General features: G+C 34.2%; 1 protein-coding gene across 7 annotated transcripts in view; it reads right to left on the minus strand.

Moving 5' to 3' along the window:
* Positions 1–24025, minus strand: part of LOC145248998 (uncharacterized) — a 119490-nt gene that overhangs the window by 55366 nt on the left and 40099 nt on the right. For 4 of the 7 annotated variants that reach the window (XM_080110843.1, XM_080110845.1, XM_080110844.1 and 1 more), the window contains 4 exons: positions 20541–20858; positions 9464–9730; positions 6621–6893; positions 2201–2518 (listed from right to left, as the gene is read on the minus strand). In XM_080110843.1, the coding sequence (XP_079966969.1) occupies positions 2201–2518; positions 6621–6893; positions 9464–9730; positions 20541–20858 (1176 nt within the window). The remainder of the gene's footprint in view (positions 1–2200; positions 2519–6620; positions 6894–9463; positions 9731–20540; positions 20859–24025) is intronic. The other 3 variants (XM_080110847.1, XM_080110849.1, XM_080110848.1) reach the window with 1 other exon arrangement.

A 24025-nucleotide genomic window follows, 5' to 3' on the forward strand; every position in this document is an offset into this window, starting at 1 on the left:
AACTTATTCCAAAAAGAATATTTTTTAAATAAATTATATACATTAATGGTATAAACTCTAAAAGAACATTATTTAAAAAAATATATATTTACAATAAATTATATAGATTAATGGTATAAATTCTAACAAACATTATTTCGAAAAGAATATTATTTACAAAAAATGATAAAGATTAATGGTATAAACCCTAAAAGTATTATTTGAAAAAGAATATTATTTACAAAAGATTATAAATATTAATGGTATAAACCCAAAAAGATATTATTTGAAAAAGAATACTATTTACAAAAAATTATAAATATTAACAGTATAAACCCTAAAAAATATTATTTGAAAAAGAATATTATTTACAAAAAATTATAAATATTAATGGTATAAACCCTAAAAAATATTATTTGAAAAAGAATACTATTTACAAAAAATTATAAATATTAACAGTATAAACCCAAAAAAATATTATTTGAAAAAGAATATTATTTACAAAAAATGATAAATATTAATGGTATAAACCCTAAAAAATATTATTTGAAAAAGAATATTATTTACAAAAAAATATAAATATTAATGGTATAAACCCTAAAAAATATTATTTGAAAAAGAATACTATTTACAAAAAATTATAAATATTAACAGTATAAACCCTAAAAAATATTATTTGAAAAAGAATATTATTTACAAAAAATGATAAAGATTAATGGTATAAACCCTAAAAAATATTATTTGAAAAAGAATATTATTTACAAAAAATGATAAATATTAATGGTATAAACCCTAAAAAATATTATTTGAAAAAGAATATTATTTACAAAAAATGATAAATATTAATGGTATAAACCCTAAAAAATATTTGAAAAAGAATATTATTTACAAAAAATGATAAATATTAATGGTATAAACACTAAAAAATATTATTTGAAAAAGAATATTATTTACAAAAAATTACATAAATTAATGGTATAAACTATAATAAACATTATTATTTAAAAAGGAATATTATTTACAATAGATGATATAAATTAATGGTATAAACTATAATAAACATTATTATTTAAAAAGGAATATTATTTACAATAAATTATATAGATTAATGGTATAAGCCGTAACAAACAATATTTCAAAAAGAATATAATTTACAATAGATTATAATGGTGTAAGGTCGGAGCAAAATTTTTTGCTGATTTAAAATTTCATCTTGTAAATAAAAAAAAACTGTGTTTTTTGAAAATCTTTATTCGTAACAATAACAACATTTTCTCTCTATAACTTGATTACATCTGTCAACGATATTATAAATGTATCGCTTGTAAAATTCTTTAGGTTTTCATGTGGGTGCTAGTGCATTTACTGATCCACGCTATTTTTTAAATCGTATTTCCAAGTTTAATTAAAGTTTTATGATATGTTTTTTATTCATTTGTAAGGTTAAAGTACAGAATAGGTACAAAACACCCTCCTCTCCCACATGTTAAGAATGGCTTTTTAAATAATAACGTTATTATTTCAGCACGGATCAATAAGTGCATGAGTACCTTTATGTGAAATATCAATCTAACCCATGATTAATCTCCTCTCGTGATGTTAACTTAAATTCATCTAAATGATTTTGCAATTCTCGAAATAATTGATAATCCAAGAGAGTTAGGTCAGGAGAACATGCAGGATGAGTGCAAGATTTGCCAACCAAATTCTTGGATATCTTTAGTCGATAGTGCTTTGTGAGGACGAGCATTATCATGATGGAAGATGACTCACTTTCTGTTAACTAAAGAAGGTCGTTTTCGGGTCAACATGGGGGATAATATTGCAGAAAAATATGAATAATACTTTAATAATCTAAAAAAAAAAAAATTTATAAATTAATCGTGGTGATATGTTTAAGTAATATAAATCTGCATAAAATAAATTACAATTGTTTAAAATGTCTTTTCTACGAACCAGCAAAGACTTTTGTACTGACCTGATAAATAAAACAGGGACATTTATGCGGTGTTCCTATTTACAATGCCTCCCCACGGGACAAAGTTAGACACCAGGGTCGTTTTTTAATGTGGAAAAAAAGGAACAAAAATTAAAATTGTCTCAGTCGTGAAGGATTTCTCCTCCACTGACAGAGAACAAGAGCAGTGTTTCACTAAATAGAATAAGCCAAACATAGACATATCATGATTGCACTTTTGGAATAGAAAAAAAGAATACTTACATATTTTTATTTGAAAATCATAAAGACTGTTGCCATTCCGAGTGCTAACCTTGACAGAATAACGTCCGGCATCTTTTTCTTGGATATCGTTTAATGTCAGACTAGCTATGATTCCGTTAAGGTACATTTCATGGCCTTTGATCTGCGTTTCCCAGGAAGTGAACAATTTCCTGGGTGTTCCCTTGGAAATCTTGTGCCCATTGTGTTTCCATATTATGTCAATACTGTCATAGGGTGGAAAGATTTGTACTTCAAATTTCTTACTCGTTCCAGGATCGGCTTCCACAATTTGGTTAGACGCTTGTAAAAAGGGTGGACCTAAAAATAAATAAATTTCAACTCAGAAAAAAAAAATCCTATTTATTCAGAATATGGGCTGCATTATCATCAGCATATTCTGAACAGATTATGTAAACCGCTGAAAAGTAAGGAAAGGCTTTGCGAATAAAATCGTATCAGCCAACAGTTTGCAAACGGTATATAAGGATGCTTGTCGAACTACTATATTCAGCCTTGCTAGCATGCAACAGACACAATGCATAACACCTTCAAGCTGGAGACATATACGTTATCGCCCCTTATTTCTAGAGTTGTATGTTTAAACCGATAGGTGGCGATATCGACTTCCTTTCTCTTTCTTTCTATCTCATCCTCTTTCATCTGGGATGTCATGTAGTATGGATGTGTGGAGACTTCTCTCCTCCTGATTTTCTGATAAACATATCTTGTACCAGTTGCACATAACAAATCCACACAGTTTATAAGTTACATATTTTGGTGAGCATTGTTTCTTTATTTGTTGGTCGTCCATTGACTTTTACCTTTCTCAACGTGATAGACAACATTTAGCAACGTCCACTTCATCTTTTGTTTATAATTTTTTTTACGGTATCTTTTGTTTAGTCAAGTGAAAATACAGAATAATTAAAAAGCCTTCCCCCCTCTCTGCATGTTAAAATTGGTTTTCTAAATAATAAGGTCATTATTTTAGCAGGGTTCATAAACTGCACAAGTCCCTTTTTTTTTTCATTGAAATCACCATACAATAAATGTTTTTGATTATAACTGCGTTCTCTTTTTCTCCCTTATTTTTAACTGTTTGCTAAGGTTTTTAAACATTGGCCATCATGTTCGGTAAAAACATAGTTTTCGTTCAGCACCTTAAAAATTAGTGTTTTTGTGGAAAAAAAGAAAAGAAAAGAAAAGAAAGGAAAAAAAACAAATAAAAACGTTTGGCATTATCTGGCGATTTACATAACTTGCCCGGAATATGCCGACGACAACGCAGTCCCTATTCTGCACAAGTACCAAAAATGCTTATCCAAATGTTATTGTTTACTAGCACGGCTACCCAGCATTGCCCGGGAACATGAATGACAAAACAGAAAAGTTTAAAAACGAATCTATTTGACATTATTCTTTTAAAGTTTATCTCTCTCTATCCCCCTCTCTTTCTATCACTCCTCTCCTCTTACCATCTCCTCTCTCCTCACCCTGTGCTCTCCCTCTCATCTCTCCCTCTCATATCCTAACTCTCTCTAGTTCTTTCTATTATCGTTCCTTCTATCTGTCTTCCTTCTCCACTTCCTCTCTCTCTCTCCAATTCACCTATCCCACTTCCCACTCCCTCTCTACCACCCTCTTTCATTTTCTCTGGAAACTGGAAAAATCATTGACGAATGATCACGTGTCATTCTTTCGAGTGGAAGAAATTTTAATTGCAGCTTTTACAGACCCCTTAGTTACGATCAACTGATGGAAGAAGGTATGTGCATCTGGGTCTGACGTATCCTCACAAAAAAATATTGCCCTTGTGAAGAAATCTGTACAATAAATGTTTCCTGTAACCTGTTATTTAAATGTTTAAAATACCGACGCACATGCAAACGAACATTATATAGACTAGACGACACAAGCCGCTAGACACACACGTGTATTTTATAAACACATCATATATACAGCATGGTTACATGATATACACACAAATATATATATATATATACACACTGGTTATATAGACCATTATATAACAGACAGTCAAAAACTAGCCAACAACAAGTTTTAGAGGGTGTCCTAATCATAAAGCAGCAATTCTTCTCCTTTTGTCAGAAAAATCGCACATGAGAGTTAAATGATGAACTAAAGGAAGAGTATTTATACAATTGTTGTTTCAAATTTCATTGCAATCGGTTCATTGTTATCAGATGCTGGTTTGGCGGAGGAGGGGGGGGTAATATGGGGCCCATTGACTCCAAAATTGATCATGGTCAAAACTAAAAATAGTGTTGTTAGCTTTGTCAAGAATAATTACATAAGATTAAGTCATAAAATATTTTGTACGTTCCATGTACAGTTTCTCTATAGGATATACACAAACATCACGCACATAAGTATTGAGTTAAAATAGTAAACTGTTAAATATCCAGGCCGCGTGTACTGATAAATAATTTTGACAAGAATAGGTGCACTTGGCAATGATATGCAAGAATCAACATAAAATAATTATCAAATGTACCAAAAATGTCATTTGAATAAAAATAACGAACCTGACACCAGGCACCTGCATTGGAAGAAACAAAAAATACTCGATTGTCAAAAAGATAAGTTAAATATTGGATGTTTGAAAGGTCATTTTTGGTGTAATTAAGTTGCACCAAGAATAAATCAATTACATTGAAACTAGTGATGGGACGATTCCAATATTTTTCCCGATTCCGATACAATTACAGATTCTGTGCTAAATTCCCAATTCCGATACAATTATCGATTCCGATTCTTTATAAATCTCTAATTATTTAACTATAAGATTGTAATTTTCCCTGATGTTTGTAAAAACACATGTTAAATATGCAGATATTTTCCTAAACGTCAAAATACACTTGCGGTAAGTGATCTATCGATTTTAGCTTTACTGATATTATAAAATCAATAAATGTTTATTATTTTATCATTATTAGCAGCAATGGAAAATTTTACTTTAAACGAAATCAAATGAAAAAAAAGACAATTAAAAGAATCGTTTTGGCATCGGAAAATATGCATCAATTTGTCCGATTCCGATATTACCAAATCTCCCGATTTTTCTGATTCCCGATTCTGATTCCAATTAATCGTCCCAACACTAATTGAAACAACCATTAGCCTTGGAGTGTAGCTACAGTGTTAATAGGGTGGTCTTAAATGGTTATATGATATCAACCCAAAATTGATATCAGAATTGGTTGGCGAAGAATCAACCAGTTGAATTCCGGTGTGTGTATCTCCTTTCTAACAACGAACCACCCATTACTGTCATTGACAATCTCTTAGTCTGTCTGTCTGTCTACTCAATCTACTTTTTCAGAAACTACTGGACTGAACTAAGTATTGTGCTCTCTGTTCGATAGTCACCACAGTACCACATTTACAGTTAGGGATTAACAGGAAATGCAAAATAAGGACAAATTTAAGCATCAATTTGGCATGAAGCACGCATTGTAAGAACGATTATTCTTTTAATTATTTCATTTTCGTTTTCCTTTAAAACTTAATTTTCCATAGCTGATACAAATGATAAAATGATGAATAATTATAGATTTTAATCTACTGGTAAACTAATATAGATAACCCCCAACTCACCCCATCCGTGTAATTTTGTTTCCAAAACTATATGCACATATTACACAGGTATTAATAGTAATCAGACACCCCCTCCCCTCAAAAAAAAAAAAAACAACAACTCTATAGCTAAATATTTAAAGATTCAAAAAGAATCAGAATCAGTCTTGGTAATTGTATCAGAATCTGAAATTTAGACCAGAATCGGTAATTGTATCGGGATCAGAAATTTAGACCAGAATCGGTAATTGCATCGGGATCAGAAATTTAGACCAGAATCGGTAACTGTATTGGAATCTGAAATTTAGACCAGAATCGGTAATTGTATCGGAATCTGAAATTTAGACCAGAATCGATAATTGCATCGGAATCTGAAATTTAGACCAAAATCGGTAATTGTATCGGGATCTGAAATTTAGACCAGAATCGGTAATTGTATCGGAATCTGAAATTTAGACCAAAATCGGTAATTGTATCGGGATCTGAAATTTAGACCAGAATCGGTAATTGTATCGGAATCTGAAATTTAGACCAGAATCGGTAATTGTATCGGAATCAGAAATTTAGACCAGAATCGGTAATTGTATCGGAATCTGAAATTTAGACCAGAATCGGTAATTATATCGGAATCTGAAATTTAGATCAGAATCGGTAATTGTATCGGAATCTGAAATTTAGACCAGAATCGGTAATTGTATCGGAATCTGAAATTTAGACCAGAATCGGTAATTGCATCGGAATCAGGAAAACTATTGAAATCATTCCATCACTAGTTTATAATTCAGGGTAGATAACTTGGATATGATTAAAGGGAGATAATTACCAGTTATTGTGAGATATCCGTAATTGCTTTGATTATAGCCGCCATTGCTTGCGAAGCAGAACCATTTGCCTTCGTCTTGCCACGTTGTATTCGGCAACATCAGTGATCCATCTTCAGTGCTGGGTTGTCGTTTCTCAACTAAAACGCCCATAAAGAAATGGTGCCATTCAAGATAGGAATATGTTTCTGGGTAACCGCCGCTGACGGAACAATTCAGTATTACCGCTGTACCAGCAGCGGCTGTTACATTGCTAACGGAGACTTGTGCAGCAGCTGAAGGAGAAGAAAAAAGATCACAAAATTTATGATTGTTGCTCTGTTGTGCTTTGTCTGATATCAGAATATAGATGAAAAAAAGATCATGATAAAGATACAGTCGAATGCACACACACACACACACACACACACACACACACACACACACACATTATTTTATGTATATATATATCATATATTATAAATAAACAATAGTAAGAACAAAGCTGTAATATAGAAATTACAGTTATTTTTATTCGGCAGAATACTCCAAAACGGGTGTATTAGTTGATCCTTAATCTGCGGAGTTTCAAAGAATGCTAATACTTTTCATCAGAGAAAAACTGTCAGCAAAATAATCAGATAGGAATGCTAGATATTAGCATTCCTATGCATTTTCTGGTTACTGCACGACTCTTCGCATGAACTATTTCCATATTTTTATAATTCTGCATTTTTTATATTTTATGACTAAAATTCATAAAATATTTTAGTTTCATTTTATCATTCTTTGAAACTGCGGATTAAGGATCACCTAACATACCAGTTTTGGAGTATTCTACCGAATAATAAAAGCTAATTGTAACTTCTATATTACAGCTTTGTTCTTACTATTATTTATTGTAAGATCGTCTGTGAATGGATTGAGCTTTTTCATTTGGTTGGGATTACTATATTATTACTTTGAGTTTGCTTTTGCTTTGATTAGTAAACTCCTCCTCCTCAAAGATATATATATATATATATATATATATATATATATATATATATATATATATATATATATATATATATATATATATATATATATTTCTGTAGAAATATATTTTCTTATGAGAGATACCAATCCTTATTTAAGAAGATTTAAGAATGTAATTACGGAGCAATATAGTGAATAAATGGTAAAAAAACTATATTCCAAAATCCATGATGTTGACCAATGTTGAATTAAAGGAATGAATAATATGATGGTCAACATTATGAATTTTGGAATATAGTTTTTTGTTATTTATTCACTATATATATATATATATATATATATATATATATTTATTCAGGGTTATGATTTCTGTGATAAAAGCGTTGATTGAATTTTAAAATAAAAAGTCAATATATAAGGCTAATCCGACTGAAATTTTACACAAATAACACTCGAAAGATGAGAACAACAGTTCAATCAATATAAGTAATATATTTAATATTAATAGGAGTTGCCAGAAAGAACTTATCCTGCCTTGACAGAGTTCAAAATAGACTTCATAGCCTAGTAGGGGGATGCCCTTTTCTCGTCCCTGCAACCTCTTTCCCACAGAAAATACGTTGCGAACCTGTCTCTACATTATTATTTTCATGGCAAATGTTCGTATGAGCTTCAATCTATGGTCCTCCCCATCAAACTTTCACAAAAAAACACTCATCTAGTGGAAACCATTGTCAATAATTTCCCCCACCTATTATCTGTGCCTAAACCTAAAGGTAGATTCCATGAAGAAAGTTTCTTTCTTAGACCCGCATGCCTGTGGAACTCTCTTCCATTTGCATATTTTCCAGCTGACTGCAATTTGGTAGTCTTCAAGTCCAACATAAACAAATTCTTGATGAGTCGTCCACTTAAGAAATCCAATTTACCAAATTTCCGCTACTAAAAATTACCACGATATTGTCTCATTGACTACTGTACACTCATTAACCCTTATCCTCGAGTGGGCTCTGGGCCTTGATAAGTGGTGATTCCTATGTAAAAAATACAAAAAACACCAAAAACGAATTTATTATAACAGATTATGGATAGATAAATATTGTATTCTCACTCGTTCTGCACGTGGCATAAGTAATCACATGCACTTATAAAAAATGTGCTATTATTTTCGTCAAGGTTGTTTTCCGCCACATATTTGCGTGTGCCAAGTTCTGAACGCAGTTCGTTTCACAGAAACGCTTTCACTTAAGGACGTTGGCAACTTTCATGTGGTCCCTCCTGTAAGTCTGTCTCCATATTTTCAAACTCTATCTCCTTCAAAACTAAAAGTCGCAAAGCGGCGCTAGGGGCCTCAAACGACTGGATTTTTTACGGGCCATTCTTTTATGGGTTTTAAAGGGGTCAAAACTGGATCAAAATTGAAAAAATCGTTAAACATTTTGTACATTCATCTTAAGTTTATTTTTAATGCATGTCACGTTGGTACAGTGGTAACGTCAACAGCTTTGGTTTCGATTCTAGCTAGTGTAACCTAAATATATTTTTTTTTACTTTTGAAATAACGTCTCTATAATAATATGTACGAAATCTGGACAAATTAAAATATCATATTTAAGCGTATTTTACGCCCAAGCAAAGCTGTACCCCCTCCCGTTAGTTCTATATATTTGTTTTGATCTGCCTACGAAGTTTAGCTTAAAAAAATCATTAAATTCTTGATTGTCTCCCCCCACCCCCCACAAAGAACTCTCCTGAAACTGAAAGCAAAATTATTATCAATGGCAATCTAAGGCGCACAAGGTCCACAAAAATGATCCTTTTTCATGGGGGAGTGATAAAGAAGAATTGATAAGCCCCCCCCCCCTCCGAGTAAAAATTATACACTCACAGTGGACCATTATCTGATGTGAGGTGACAATACGGTCACCAGACTGGAATGCTTCACATTTGCAAAATTTTTTGTGCCATTCTTTAGTCATTTTTAATTTCAGAACGGTAGATCCATTTTGAATTCTTTCTGTTTCTCCACATTTGAGATTCACTGGAATGTGTTGGGTTTTTATTTTCCAATGACAGCGAACCTCCACGTCTTGGCCATCATAAATCTCCTTTCTGGAGAGGCTAAGGATGATATAATTCGATTCATCTCGCTTGCCTGGAAAATAAAATCAAATAAGAAAAGAAATTTTGGACATTTTTTTTTTCAATAGTCAACAAAAAAAAAAGAAAAAAAAAGAGAGGTACAAAAAAGGAAAATAAAGATTCTCCAGAACAGCCAACAAAACAAAAAATTACAACAAATAAATGTTACCAAAGGCAAGATAAGTTACTCTTCTGCCTAATTTGATAAGTTTTGTTTTTTTTCAAAAGTTTTACCTTATTTTAAAGTGTTTTTTTAATTAAAAATAAAAGTAAAGCCTATCTATTTAAATCGAAAAACAAAATAGCGATCTTATTAGAGCCATAATTGAGCCTCGATAATCGCACAAACATCGAAAATTAAACCAGATACCGATTAGAAAATTACATATTTTGCACGTGGGATGGCATTTATTGAATGGGTTTCTATCAGTATTTTTTTTTTTTTTTTTTTTTTGAGCGTTCGACGTTCGTAGAAGCAGCATTTTGTGTTTCGTTCTAACTTGATCGGTTATACACTATGTTTATTTAAAACAATAAACACTTTAAATAAGTTAAAACACCAAAAATTTAACCAGGTAGGTAGAAGAGTAACTTAGCTTGTCTTTGGTAACATGTATTTGCTGTATACTTTTTTGTTGCTGTTTCACAACCCTTTTTGCTTTGTTGGCTATTCTGGAAAATCACCAAAACGAAAAATTACAACAATTAAATGCTAGCAAAGGCAACATAAGTTACTGCTCTATCTACTTGGATAGGTGTTTTGTGTATAAATTATTTTAAATTGCTTTTTTAATGGAAAACAAAAGTATTGTCAAATATGTTCAGTTAGAACGAAAAAAATGGCAGTTTCCTTACAACCATGCCTCGATAATCGCTCACAAATCGAAAATTAAATAAACTACTACTAGAAACGCACAATAAATGTCACCAATCGCGCGAAAATGTAATGTTCTACTAGTATTTTATTTAATTTTTGATTTTTGAGCGATTATTTAGGTTCAGCATGACTGTAAGAAAACCGTCATTTTCTTTTGTTCTACCTCTACCGAGTTGATACTACTTTTGTCTTCAAGTAAAAAAAAAAACGCTTTAAAATAAGTTAAAAACAAAACACTTATCCATGTAGATAGAAGAGTAACGTATCTACTTTTGGTAACATTTATTTGTTGTATATTTGTTTGTTTTCACCTCTTTTTTTGTTTTGTTGGCTATTCTAAAAAATGGCCGAAACTTTTTATTTTTTACCAGATTTAATATCGAATTATTGACTTTTTATATTACTTGTATTGACCGGACTATGGTTCTCATCTTGAGTTTTATTTTGTGCAACGTTCCAGTTGGATTAGTCTTAGACCTTCCTCAGGCATGTTTGTTGTCGTTTGGAAAAGAAAAAGAAAAGCAGTGACACGGGGAGAGGTCAAAACGTCCGGACTAGTTGATCAGATATGGAAAGAAAAAGGAACACACTTCCCTTTGTGGAACGAGATCAAAATAATTGACAGGAATGCAAGATGGAGGGTTAGGCGACTAATGGAGGCAACACATATGCTAAAAATAGAAAAATTGCTAAGCAGACGAAGCCTAGAAATTAATAGCATTTGGGAACTCTAATTGTAGGAAAAAAAACAAAAAAAACATTGTACACCCATAAAATTTTGTCGATCTTTATTAGAGTTGCCTCTCCTTTGTCACCCAATTTTTTCACAAATACAAAACAATAACCATAAAATAGAGACTAACTCAAAGAAATACGAAAATATACATGGAGCCAGTAACTTTTCCCTATCTTTTCCAAACAACAACCGACATGTCTGAGGACGGTTGAAAGCTAATCCGACCGAAACGTTGCACAAAAAACACTCAAGATGGAACAATACAAGTAATATAAACAATCTGCCCTTGAGTTCCAATCTCCCGCCAAACTTTCACGAAAAATACTTGTCTAGCTGAAACAACTATCAATAATTTTCCCCACTCTTTATCTGTGCCTAAACCTAAACGTAGATTCCATAAACAAAACTTCTTTTTTAGAACTGCACGACTGTCGAACTCTCTTCAGTTTTCCCTGCTTTCCAGCTGACTACAATATGGTCGTCTTCAAGTGCAACGTAAACAAGTTCTTGATGAACCGTTCCCCTTAAGTAATCCAATTTATCAAATTTACACTATTAACGATTACTATGATATTGTTCCATTGACTACTGTACACTCATTAATCCTTATCCTTGAATGGCCTTCGGGCTTTGATAAGTGATGACTCCTTAGTAAAAAACAAAAAAAAAAAAAATCTTAAAAATTCAATGAATTTTAATGACTTCCTACTTAATACCGGAAGTATTTTTTTTTTCTTTTGTACAGCTACATAGAAATCACCCCCTGATGAATGGTGCATCGTGTACCAGAAGCTTGTCTGTGTCTACCGCTTTGTAATGCCAGCAGCATTCACCCTAGGTGGGTTGAACTGGATTTCTTCAAAGGAGAAAGTGTTGCATACTGGTCTATAAAATAGTTGTATATAACGTCTCGTTTGTATCCCTGTGTGTCGAGAGTGTTTTACATATACAACAAACACCTTTTGTTATTGTGTCATTTCTTCTTCTTCCTCTCCTCCTCCTCCTCCTCCTCCTTCTTCTTCTTCTTCTTTTTCTTCTCCTCCTCTTCCTCCTTCTTCTTTTTCTTCTCCTCCTCTTCCTTCTTCTTCTTCTTCTTCTTCTTCCTCCTCCTCCTCCTCCTCCTCCTCCTCCTCCTCCTCCTTCTTCTTCTTCACCAATTTTTGTGATTTCATAATCTTTTATTCTTCATTCTTTCAATTATTCTGTCACGGTTGCAATTTCTTTTCGTCGTTATCTAACTCTTTACACCCCCACCCTACAATTCGTATCGAATGATTTACCCCATTCCATGTCCAATACTCGACTTACCCCATTCGAATTTACCCCATTCCATGTCCAAGGCCGATACTCAACTGTTTTCTCCAACTAACTAAACTCTAACATCTATATCTAAATCTATCTTTCTAATTTATTGCGTTATCACCTGATGGTTTTCATCTAATCCATTTCTTATTATTCTCACATTCCAACTGGCCTCTTGATTCCAAATTCCTCTTCCAAAGTAAAGAATAATTGTCAGAATAAAATTCCATTCTATCAAGTTAACATGCCTAAGTTATTGTTCATAAATATTTCATTCTAAAATACCTATTTTAGGTGAGATTCCATTTAGACTTATGAAACACAATCATAATAATAATCGACTAGTTTATTTTCCGACATTGCCCGGAACCAACAACATAAAAAAAAAGTGTCAAAGAAATATCAAGCAGTCCCCAGTCGCACACATATCCTGGTTAGGGGAAATGACTAGGTTAGGTTTTTGCATTTCTTACAGGAATGTGTCGACTTCTACCAACATACAGTGCCTGGTATTCTCAAATGGTCACCCATCTTGCTTAATTTAAGTGATCTAACAAGAACTGGTGTGTCAGCGTGATTATGCCACACTCTCCGTTGCTGTGCACATGCATGAAAATGAACCTTCTGGCCCGGTCGCCTAAGTACGTTGCGAGTTGACCTCGTTTAGATTTCTACTCAATATGGGCACGGCTTTGCTATTGAAGTTTTCAGAATGTGAAGTGGTCACTTCAGACAGAATGATGCGGAAGCTGGAAAAGTTTTTAGCTTTGGTTGTGAATAGAAGGAATGACAGGGTTTGTCCAATATTAAGAAAGAATTTTTTATATTATGTATTTAGAAGATAAAGGCATTTGGACATTTTGTAGTATTATAGACAATAAAAAACGAAAACGTAATATAAAACAAAACAAATATATAATTGTATAGGTAAAAGAGTTATCTACTCTTGTGTAAAAATATTCCATAGGAGTTATCTGCCCCATATACAGGAAGTACTGAGATTATCTGCTTCTTAGGACTATATATATACTAGCAGGGGTGCCCGGCGTTGCTCGGGTGTTTGGAGGTGTATGCTGTGCAAAAAAAGCAAAAAAACAAAAAAAATGGTTAATTTTTTAAAACTTTGACCCCTATTATAACCCCTTAAAATTTATTGTTTCGGGCTCAAATAACTTTATTAAGTTAGATCCAGGTTCAAGGAACCTATATCTAAAATTTCAAGTGTCTAGACCCAAAATTGTCGGAGGAGTTTGGTAGAGTTCTTAAAGGTCAAATCGTTGAAATTTGACCCCTTAACAGCGAAATTTCTGGCTGACACCCGTCACATCGATTTTCCCAAATCTCAGTACCCGGTATTTCAAATTTCGAGTCTATAGACTAAAAATTGACAGAGTTATTGCGTAGGGAAATGTACACAGACAGACAGACAGACAGACAGACACGTTCACTTATATATATATATATATATATATATATATATATATATATATATATATATATTATTGCATTTTCACCCCAAACAAAAACAAAGCACAGTGCCACTTTGGTGTAAGGGGGCTACTATCTGGGACATAATTTGAAGGAATACTATGTAGGGAGCTGAGCAGCAAAATGTCTGTTTAGATTACATTTGAACTTTTGCATGTCAGTACAGTCAGGGAAACAGGAACCCAGAAGGGAATTCCAAAGTTTAGCAGTCCTAGGGAAGAAACTAATGGAGTAGAAGGCTTTCTTACATCTAGAGATTTCTACTGTGTAGGGGTGAGATTTTGTTGCTTATCGAGTTTGTCGCGTATATTTACATCGAGGGGGTATCAGGTCTTGTAGTTCGTTGAAGAACCTATCATTAAATTACTTGTAAAACAGGCAGTAGGATGGGACAGCGGTTGAAGCCTAGCTGATAGCGAGGAACCTATTAGGTTGGTGACTCTCTTTTGAACTCTGTCTAAGAGGTAGAGACTAGTAGCAGATGTACCAGCCCAAATATGGCAACAATACTCCATATATATATATATATATATATATATATATATATATATATATAATATATATCACTTTTTCATATTGTTGTCTATACTGCAAAATACACAGAGATTAAAAACAGTAATGAGAATAAAAGAAAGTCAGAGATGAGACAAAGAGCATCATCATCATCGTCGTTGTTGTCATCATCATCGGCAGTAGCAGTGGTGGCAGCAGTGCTTTAACGTTTGTTCGCATGTATTGGATGGCAATTAGGTTAGTTTGGAAATTAATTTCTGTCTCTGACTAGAAATGTTTTCTATCTCTTTTCTGTGTACTTTATACAAAATAGCTTTGAGCACTCTTTGTCCTCAGGTAGTTTAACATCACTTAAATCAATTTCAATTTTTTTTTTCCTCTGATGAGTTTAGCAAATATCACTTCTGGACTAGAAAGAGGGTAGTGATAATCCTTTAGTGCATTGTTCAGTTCTGTAGAGAAGTCTACACAAACATATATCTCTTTACTCTTTTTTTTTACATAGAATATAGCCCACTCTACTTTATATAAGTGTTTTGGTCCATCAGTAATAGTGTGGAAGAAAGACACAACTCAGTAATTAGTGGAAACAAAATATATTGAACAGAAAAGTAAACACAACAAATGAAGAGTGTGAGTATACGTCAGTCCGATTGCCATAACTTCAGTGCTAACACAAAGAGACATATTCTCACAGTCTTCATAGCAAGTGGAAGAGTTCATTATAGTCCGTAGGGTGGACACACCACAACAGTAATACTCCTATTTCTTTGAGTTTATTTAATTCCTTGGCAATAAGTTAATGATGCAAATGGAACATTTCTTTTCTTTTTAAAAAATGATTGAATATTTGGTATAAATTCAAATTTGGAAAAATAAATTTTCAAACACACTAAGTTTTTTTTTTTAATTCAACATTGCCAGTTGTAGTAACAGTTATATTGTATCTGACATATGACCGTGTTCCCGTCACCAGTTAATAATATAAGTCTGTTATGTTGTATCTAAATAAATCGAGTTCTTGTCGCCAGTGTTGTGACATTGAAAGGCTAATAATAAATAAAAAAACACGATAGTATATTTATAAGAGTGTGTATTTGCAGTAGTACAGAATAGTATGTTTCAGAAAGACTCCTCGTCCTTCTTTGTTGATTCCTCTATAACTAATAGAAGAGTCCATATTTCATGATATTGAATAGATCAATATCACACCATAACACCATCTAGGCTACAAACAAACTATAAAAAATAAAAGGACACATCCTTTTGTTAAAAACATGTGGAAACAAAATGTAATTCGTTTTAGAGTTTTGAAAAAGCAATTTGTATTATAATACAAAATTAGCATTTCCAGTTTTCAGAGAGAACTCTCACAAGAGAGGAAAAGAAAGGCAAAATAAGACAAGCTAGAGCGTGGAAGAGGAAGAGAGAAAAACAGGAAAAGAGAATGAAATATATAAAGAGAGAGAGAGAGAGAGAGAGAACGAGAAATGTAAATATGTACTGTGCAACATATGTTTTACGAGTGCATGTGAACGACGGACGTTGCAGTGATAGACGCTTGGCAAGTGGAAGATTAGTGGGGGGGGGTGCAGAGAAATAAAAATAATTCTGACTAGTAAGACCTCGTTTGCTTGGAAAATAAGTTCCATCAATGAATGAGAAAAATCCTGTTAAGATCGCCTTTGTGAGAAAAACAATATCACACATTTATTAGGTGGGTTTCTACCACCATTTTGTTTTATTTCTTATTTTGATGTCTTTGTCGACACTTCAGACATCGCGGCCATTTTTTTCTTGTTCTTCAGTAGTATTTAATGTTACTCTTTTTTTGACCCGAATAAACATTTTGCATTAAATAAAAAAATACTAAAAACTAATTCAGTGAGGTAAAAAAACTAACTTATGTTATAATAATATATCACTCAGATTGTTCACGACCCCCACTCCCCGTGTGCCCGATACTACCGATCAGTATGTAAGCCTTCTAGACTTTTTTCTCACAACTTCCCCTGAGCTATGTTCATGTTCCATTCTATCTCCTCTGGGATCCTCCGACCACTCCGATGTATCAGTTAAGATAAAAATGAAATGTAATAAGTCTTCAGACGTACCTCTCCACCGTACTGTATATCGATACTCTACGGCTGACTGGGATAGCTTCCGTACATTCATATCTGATCTATCTCTGCATTCCATGTTTAAAAAGGATGTGTCCTCTATAGTATCAAACCTGGCCGAATAGTTAATTGTAGGCATAGACCGATTCATACCATTAAAAAAATTCCAACAAAGACCTAACAGCCAGCCATGGTTCTCCCCAGAATGTGCTGCTGCCATCGCGCACAGAAATTACTTTTTCCATAGCTACCAAAGTAATAGATGTACTGAGATTAAAGCTGCTTTCAGGACTGCCAGCAACCACTGTAAAAGAGTAATAAAAAATGCAAGAGAGCTATATGCTCAGTCCGTTAAATCCAAAGTAGCTGAGAAGCGGTTTGGTTCCCATCAGTTTTGGCAAATAGCAAACAGGATCCTAAACAGAAGCGTGCATTCTATCCCAACTATCATCAATGGACCTGAAGTCATCTCGTCAGCATCAGACAAGGCCAAACTATTTGCCAAGAACTTTGCAGTTAATTCTACTCTATGCGACCAAGGCCATCAACTTCCCATATTTCCTCCTATAACAGACAATACGCTATGCAACATACAAATGAGGTTGCCAAGCTAATCAAGAACCTTGATTCCAATAAAGCAACTGGCCCTGATGGCATTCCAAAAAGCTTCAACCAGAACTGGCCCCCATATTTACAAAACTGTTTAAGCGTTGCCTTAAGGAGAAGTGCTTTCCAACACCCTGGAAAACCTCATCAGTATGCCCTGTATTTAAGAATTCAGGTGATAAGTCATTTCCCTCTCAGTACAGACCAATAAGTCTCCCGTGCGTCATGAGTAAGCTGTTGGAATCCATATTAAATAGAGAAGTAGTCAACCACCTCAGCAGAAATAACCTTCTTAGTGACATGCAATATGGTTTCCGTTCTGCGAGATCAACAGCAGATGTGCTAACGGTTATATCTCATAGGATTAGTGAATCTCTCGACAAAGGCTTCATTTCTAGGGCAATTGCTCTTGACATATCAAAGGCCTTTGATAAGGTATGACATAAGGGCCTACTTCACAAGATTTCCAGCTACGGTATAACTGGAAATGTTTTCTCAATTATTAAATCATTTCTCTCTGATAGTCTCATAAAAGTAGTGGTTGATGGGCAGAAATCAGAGGCCCACAGTATTAATGTTGAAGTCCCGCAGGGGTCCATCCTGGGCCCAACTCTCTTCCTGATCTACAGGCCCTGTCGGTGGGGCATTAGAATACACCGACTGTCCCCCAGCAGAGGGTAAAAGTCCCTCAATGGGGGTCCTGGATATGACCTTAAACTATATCCAGTGGTGAGGCCCCAGCTTGTGGGCTTTGGGGAGTGTGGAGCCACCCTTTAATTACCATTGCTCCCAGGTCCACTCTGACCCGGAGTGGTAGTACCTGTTAGGGTCTCAACTATGGGTTAAATAGAAGCCGACGTGAAAACAACAAATATATTCTATTAAAAAAAATTTTCTTCAAAATCTTTGGATTCGGCATTAAATAACCCGAAAAGGGTTGATATGCCGTAAAACAAAAACAACCAACCAACCAATCCTGATCTACATCAATAATCTCCCAAAACACATACTTAAATCATTCGTTGACATCTATGCTGATGACACGACCATCTATGGCAAAACATTCTCTCTGATTCGCTCTCCTCTGATCTTGAGCGCGTGGTACAGTGGGGGAAGAGGTGGCTGGTTACTTTTAATGCATCTAAAACCAAGCTCCTATCTTTACATCATCAACGCTCTGATCCCCATCTGGCATCAATTGAAATGGATGGCTCTCGTCTTGGGGAGGCTCCATGTTTTGACAAGCTTCTGGGTTTGACCTTTACTCCTGATCTGAAATGGAACACGTACATCAAATCTGTTGCCAAAAATGGTGGGATCCTTCTACCGCTATAGTAGATATCTTACTGCTGATGCAATTCTCTATCTATATAAAAGCCAAGTACATCCAAGGATGAAGTACTGCTGCCATATCTGGGCAGGAGCTGTTAAAAACAGCCTATCCTGCCTTGACTTTGTGGCTTAGTGGGGGATGCCCTTTTCTCTTCCCTGCAACCTCTCGCCCACAGAAGAGAGGTTGCAAGGCTGTCGTTGTTTTATCGTTATTTCCATGGCAAGTGCTTGCCTGAGTTCCAATCTCTGGTCCCCCCTCACCAACCTTTCACGAAAAACACTCGTCTAGCTGCAACCACTGTCATCAATTTTCCCCACTTTTTATCTGTGCCTAAATCAAAATGTAGATTCCATGAACAAAGCTTCTTTCTTAGAAGTGCATGACTGTGGAACTCTCTTCTGTTTGCCTGTTTCCCACCTGACTACAACTTAGATGTCTTCAAGTCCAACATAAACAAATTCCTGATGAACCGCCTCCTTAAGTAAGACACTCTATTAAATCTCCAATACTAACGATTACTACGATACTATCCCATACACACAATAACCCTTATACCCGAGTGGCTTCCGGACCTTGATAAGTGGTGACCTCCATGTAAAAAAAAATATATATATATATATATTTGTTTTTTGACAACTTTTTCGTACATCTGTGGATTGTAATGAGTTATTTGTAGATAAATCCCATTTTAAATTAGATGTTATCTTAAGTAGATGCCTGGAGCAACTAACCTCAGAGAGGGGGAGGACAAACGAACAGTGGTCACTAAACAAAGGGCCAGAACAAGCCAAGGGTGAAGAGATCCCAAGAGAATAGAAGGAGTAGGAGGAGTGGAACGTTTGGACGAGGAAGCTGAGAGCTAAGAGGTAGTTCAGGCAAGGGTGCCTCTACGTTGATTGAGTTCCTTTAGAGTTTTCAGTTAAAAGACACTATAATGGGGCTTATATGTTTCGGTTTGGTCAAGCAAAGGCTTAATGTCATTCATCTAAGTAGATAGGTACCATTTGTTAGCAAAATAAATAAATAAATAAATAAATATTATCGCGCCGTTTTACAATCGTTCACTGTGCAGAGGAGGACAACTCTCTTTTACTAAGAGATTGGTTCATTTTTTCATAATTTAGGACGTCCGATGCAAAGATATTTTTTATTAAATCAAAACATTAAAAAAAGAAAGCTGCCACGAATTTATTTTTTATGTAACAAAGGTGATAACATTAATAATACAAAATGTAGTTTTTATGCGATTGTTAAAAGAAAACCAACGAACCAATGAAAACATTTAAAAAAGAAACTGCGGCAATTTTTTTTTTATTAAAAAGTAAATGTTATTATGCTCAGTGTTTATTTGTTTTCTTTGAATTAGTCTTTAACCTTAAAAATTTCAAAGAATGAAACTCGGCAATTTTTTTTTTTTAATTAAAAAGTAAATGTTATTATGGTCAGGTTTTTTTTTTTCTTTAAATTAGTCTTTAACCTTAAAAATTTCAAAGAATGAAACTCTTTGATAAAACAAGGACGAAACTTTTACAGCTGCGTTTACAATTCCTCTACAACTATCGTTGCAATCGTTGCATGTTCATTTTTTTGTAATGTTAAAATCTAAATGCTGGTATTATTAATATTATAAGCAAAGAAAGCTCGCTGCAGCGAAACAACGTGCGAGACAATCACAGCAGGTGAGTGCACATGCACATGTGCATCTACACACAAATATTAAAAAAAGAAAAATAAATAAATAAAAAAGTAAGGCCCTAGCAATTTGGCAAAAATCAGCTTTTTTTTTTTTTTTTTTTTTTTTTTTAAAGATTCTCCATAAAAAAATTAGTCACTTTGAAATGTACTCACCATGAATTTTGATTTGAAATTCTTCTTCCTTACTGTTGGAGATACATTTTACTTTGGTTCCGTTGAGATCTTTGGTTACATTTACAATCGTCAGCGTTGACGTTTTAGCGGAATTATTGCAATGCGTGACAGCATTTGAAAAGATCGTTGTGGTCTTAGAGCCAGTCGGATGGCAATTAAATCGAATATCAATGAACTTTCCAGCAGAATCCATCCATTCTACATCACCACGGGGTCCAAAATCACAGATCAGGGAATAATTCTGGTTTAACTTGGCGTACATTCGACCGTTTAATGGACGAATAATCTGTCGTGAATCTGAAAAGATACCATTTTAAATATTATCGATTATATCGATTTAAAACGTCTTATTGATGTTTACATAAAATGCGTATCATGAACACAAAGTAAATAGTCTCACACAAAAACACGCGTTCACATTTCAAACCACGTTTCTTGTCATACACATACGCGTACACAAACATACGTGCGCACGTACACACACACGTACATATATTCACGTTCACGTACATACACTCACATTCATGTGCATACACACACACGCACGCACACATACGCGCACATGTACACACACATGGACAACGTCACTTCCCCTTTAAAGGAAATCCACACATGCGCAAAAGACCACCGGAAACAACCTTAAAAGCAAGAGACATAAGCTGTTTCACCCTTTTTCAATTCGGCTTCCGACCTGAGAGGTCACCGGACCAACCAGACCGTGCGTGCCCGCGCGTCTCGCACCACCTGCTACTATGTGTGGGGGCAAGAGTCAACAGACAGTACGTACACCTTACAAGCTTTCTATCTCCATGAACTTGATTGACTCTCTCTCTCTCACTCTTACTCTCTCTCTCTCTACAGCAATAGACTTTCCTTCTCACCAGTTAACAGTGAGAGACACACGCCAAACTAAACACGTGCTGTACCCTTTTCTTTCATTTGTTTCTTCATGAAATAAATAATAGTTCGTTTAATTCAATTTAACACGTTGTTTGTCTCTTCCTCAAAGCAATTCATTTTTCCTATTTTGTACGACTGGGAGGATATATATAATATATCCACCTAGTTCACAACAATATATATATATATATATATATATATATATATATATATATATATATATATGGAACAAACCGAGTTATGTGTTCATCAAAGTTTCGTCTTTATTTCAAAACTTTCTCTGGATGAAGTCGGAATACTATTTCTATTATTCTCATCATATGTGTGTGTGTGTGTGTGTGTGTGTACATATATATATACATATATATATGTACATACATATATGTACATATATATACACATATATATATGTACATATATATATACATACATATATGTACATATCTATGATATAAATCTCACCTGTCTGTTTTAATGTATATATGTATGTATGTATGTATGCAGTCAGGTCATGTTATATGCTATTGGTACCATGTAACCCAGTACTACCTGCCCCATGGTCAGGTCACCGGCGACTAATCTGGTTCCCCCACCAGACTTGTTTGGTGAGGAGGGCGGCTAGTTTCCCTGAAGGATTAAAAACAAGACCTTCCAAAGGGCGAATGAACCCTTTTTCGAAGTCAACGGCCAAGTAGCACCGTGTGTGTTTGTGTGTATTTATGTGTGTGCTGGGGTGGAGAGGGCACCCGTAAACCGTGGTAAAGGCAACCTTTCTAGGAGAAGCAAATCTCTGATTTAAAAAACCATAAAGCGGGAGACCAGTACCCGCATTAAGCGGGTCTGCAGTTTAACTTGTTGCTGGCTATCTTGCTCTTGCTTGTTGCTGGATCTCAACATTTTGAACCGAAAGAGAGAGACTTAGCTGTCGTAGAAAGCTAAGATTCTGTAACATCATCTGTGTATAGATACTCCCTCAGGCATTTGTCTATAAAAATGGTCCTGTGGCGATAGAAGTCATTTTTAGGCTCATAGACTTTAAGTGCCTGAGGGAGTGGCACTCGTCTGACAAGACGTTGCAATCATCATGTATGTATGTATGTATGTATGTATGTATGTATGCCTAAAACTTTCGACAGAGGCGACGGATTTTCGCAAGATTTGTATCGTTTTGAAGTTCGAACCTTCAGACAACAAATATCGAAAAATTGGCTCAAAACATTAATTCCTTCACCCTCAACTGGGCACTTTTCTACAAGGAGGGGTCGCTTTTTTCGAAGATATTTTCGAAAATCAACACCTTTTTTTCGATTGATTAGCCTTAATTTGGCGATGGACGCAACAGTAAAGACGTCACGTTTATCTATTTTTTTTTCACGTTCTTTTCTTCCTTCGCTGTATGGGTTCGAGCCTGCCTGCCTGCCTGCTACTAAATATTTTTTTTTGCTCAACACAAACCTCCAAACACCCGGGCTAGTATAAAAATAAATGACAAAAAGTCTATATTCAAAATTTGAAGATATTGTCCATCTTACCGTTTATTTCTTTAAATATGTTAAAATGTTCAATTCTTGACAACACCTGTTTCGTAGCGCAGAATCATTCATTTATGCACACAAAGTAAATTGAAAGTGATATATATATATATATATATATATAGTAAGTTATAAAAATATAAGTGGCAATTAAGCTACACAGAATATTCCGCGTTTAATTCTCGTAAGAATTCGTCAGGCTTATATATATATATATATATATATATATATATATATAAGTAATAATGTGTTGCATGTAAGGACACTTTTCAACTAATATACTCAACGACTTCTTGATCTATAGACTTGAAATTTGGTGTATAGGGTATTCAGAGATGTGGAAAACATTTTAATCGGTTTTCATCGAGAAAAAGGCTGCTAAAAGGTGAAAATTGAAAAATTGGCACGTGAGGTGATCGGATTTTTACCTGTTAGTCAACTGTTTCATGAATGCGCATGCGTAAATGGTTTATATGACAGATTTATAATGCTACGGATAAGTAGTTTTGAAAAATCTTTTTAAAATTGGGTTTAGCTGGCTTAATGGTTATCGTGCTTGACTCACTGTCTTTAGGTTTTAGTTTTGATCTCAGCTTGCATATTTTTTTTTTACTTACAAGAAGTGAACTGTTTAGAAAAAAAAACATAATACTCGCATGCACATGTCTCAGTTTCTTTCCGTTTTTTTACTTCATTTATTTTTTAAAGGAGTTTAATGTTACGTTTAATACTGGTCAACGCCGGGTACACTTGCTAGTATAGAAATCCATGACAAAAGGTTTATATTCAAAATTTCAAGATGTTGTCCATCTTACAGTTTATTTCTTTAAGCCTGATAAAATGTTCAATTCTTGACAGCACCTGTTGCACCTGTTTGATAGTGCAGAATGATTCATGTATTTAAACAATCTATAATATAGACATGGCAGTAATATTTTGTAGGTGTTTTGCTTTTATTATCTTGATTTCTGGAATATAAATTTGAAAAAAAAAAGAATTCATTTAATATTAGCGGCAACTTCCAACTTCCCC

The sequence above is a fragment of the Euprymna scolopes genome, chromosome 27 (genome assembly GCF_053919585.1).
Source record: "Euprymna scolopes isolate OS-2025 chromosome 27, ASM5391958v1, whole genome shotgun sequence".
NCBI classification, from domain to species: domain Eukaryota; kingdom Metazoa; phylum Mollusca; class Cephalopoda; order Sepiida; family Sepiolidae; genus Euprymna; species Euprymna scolopes.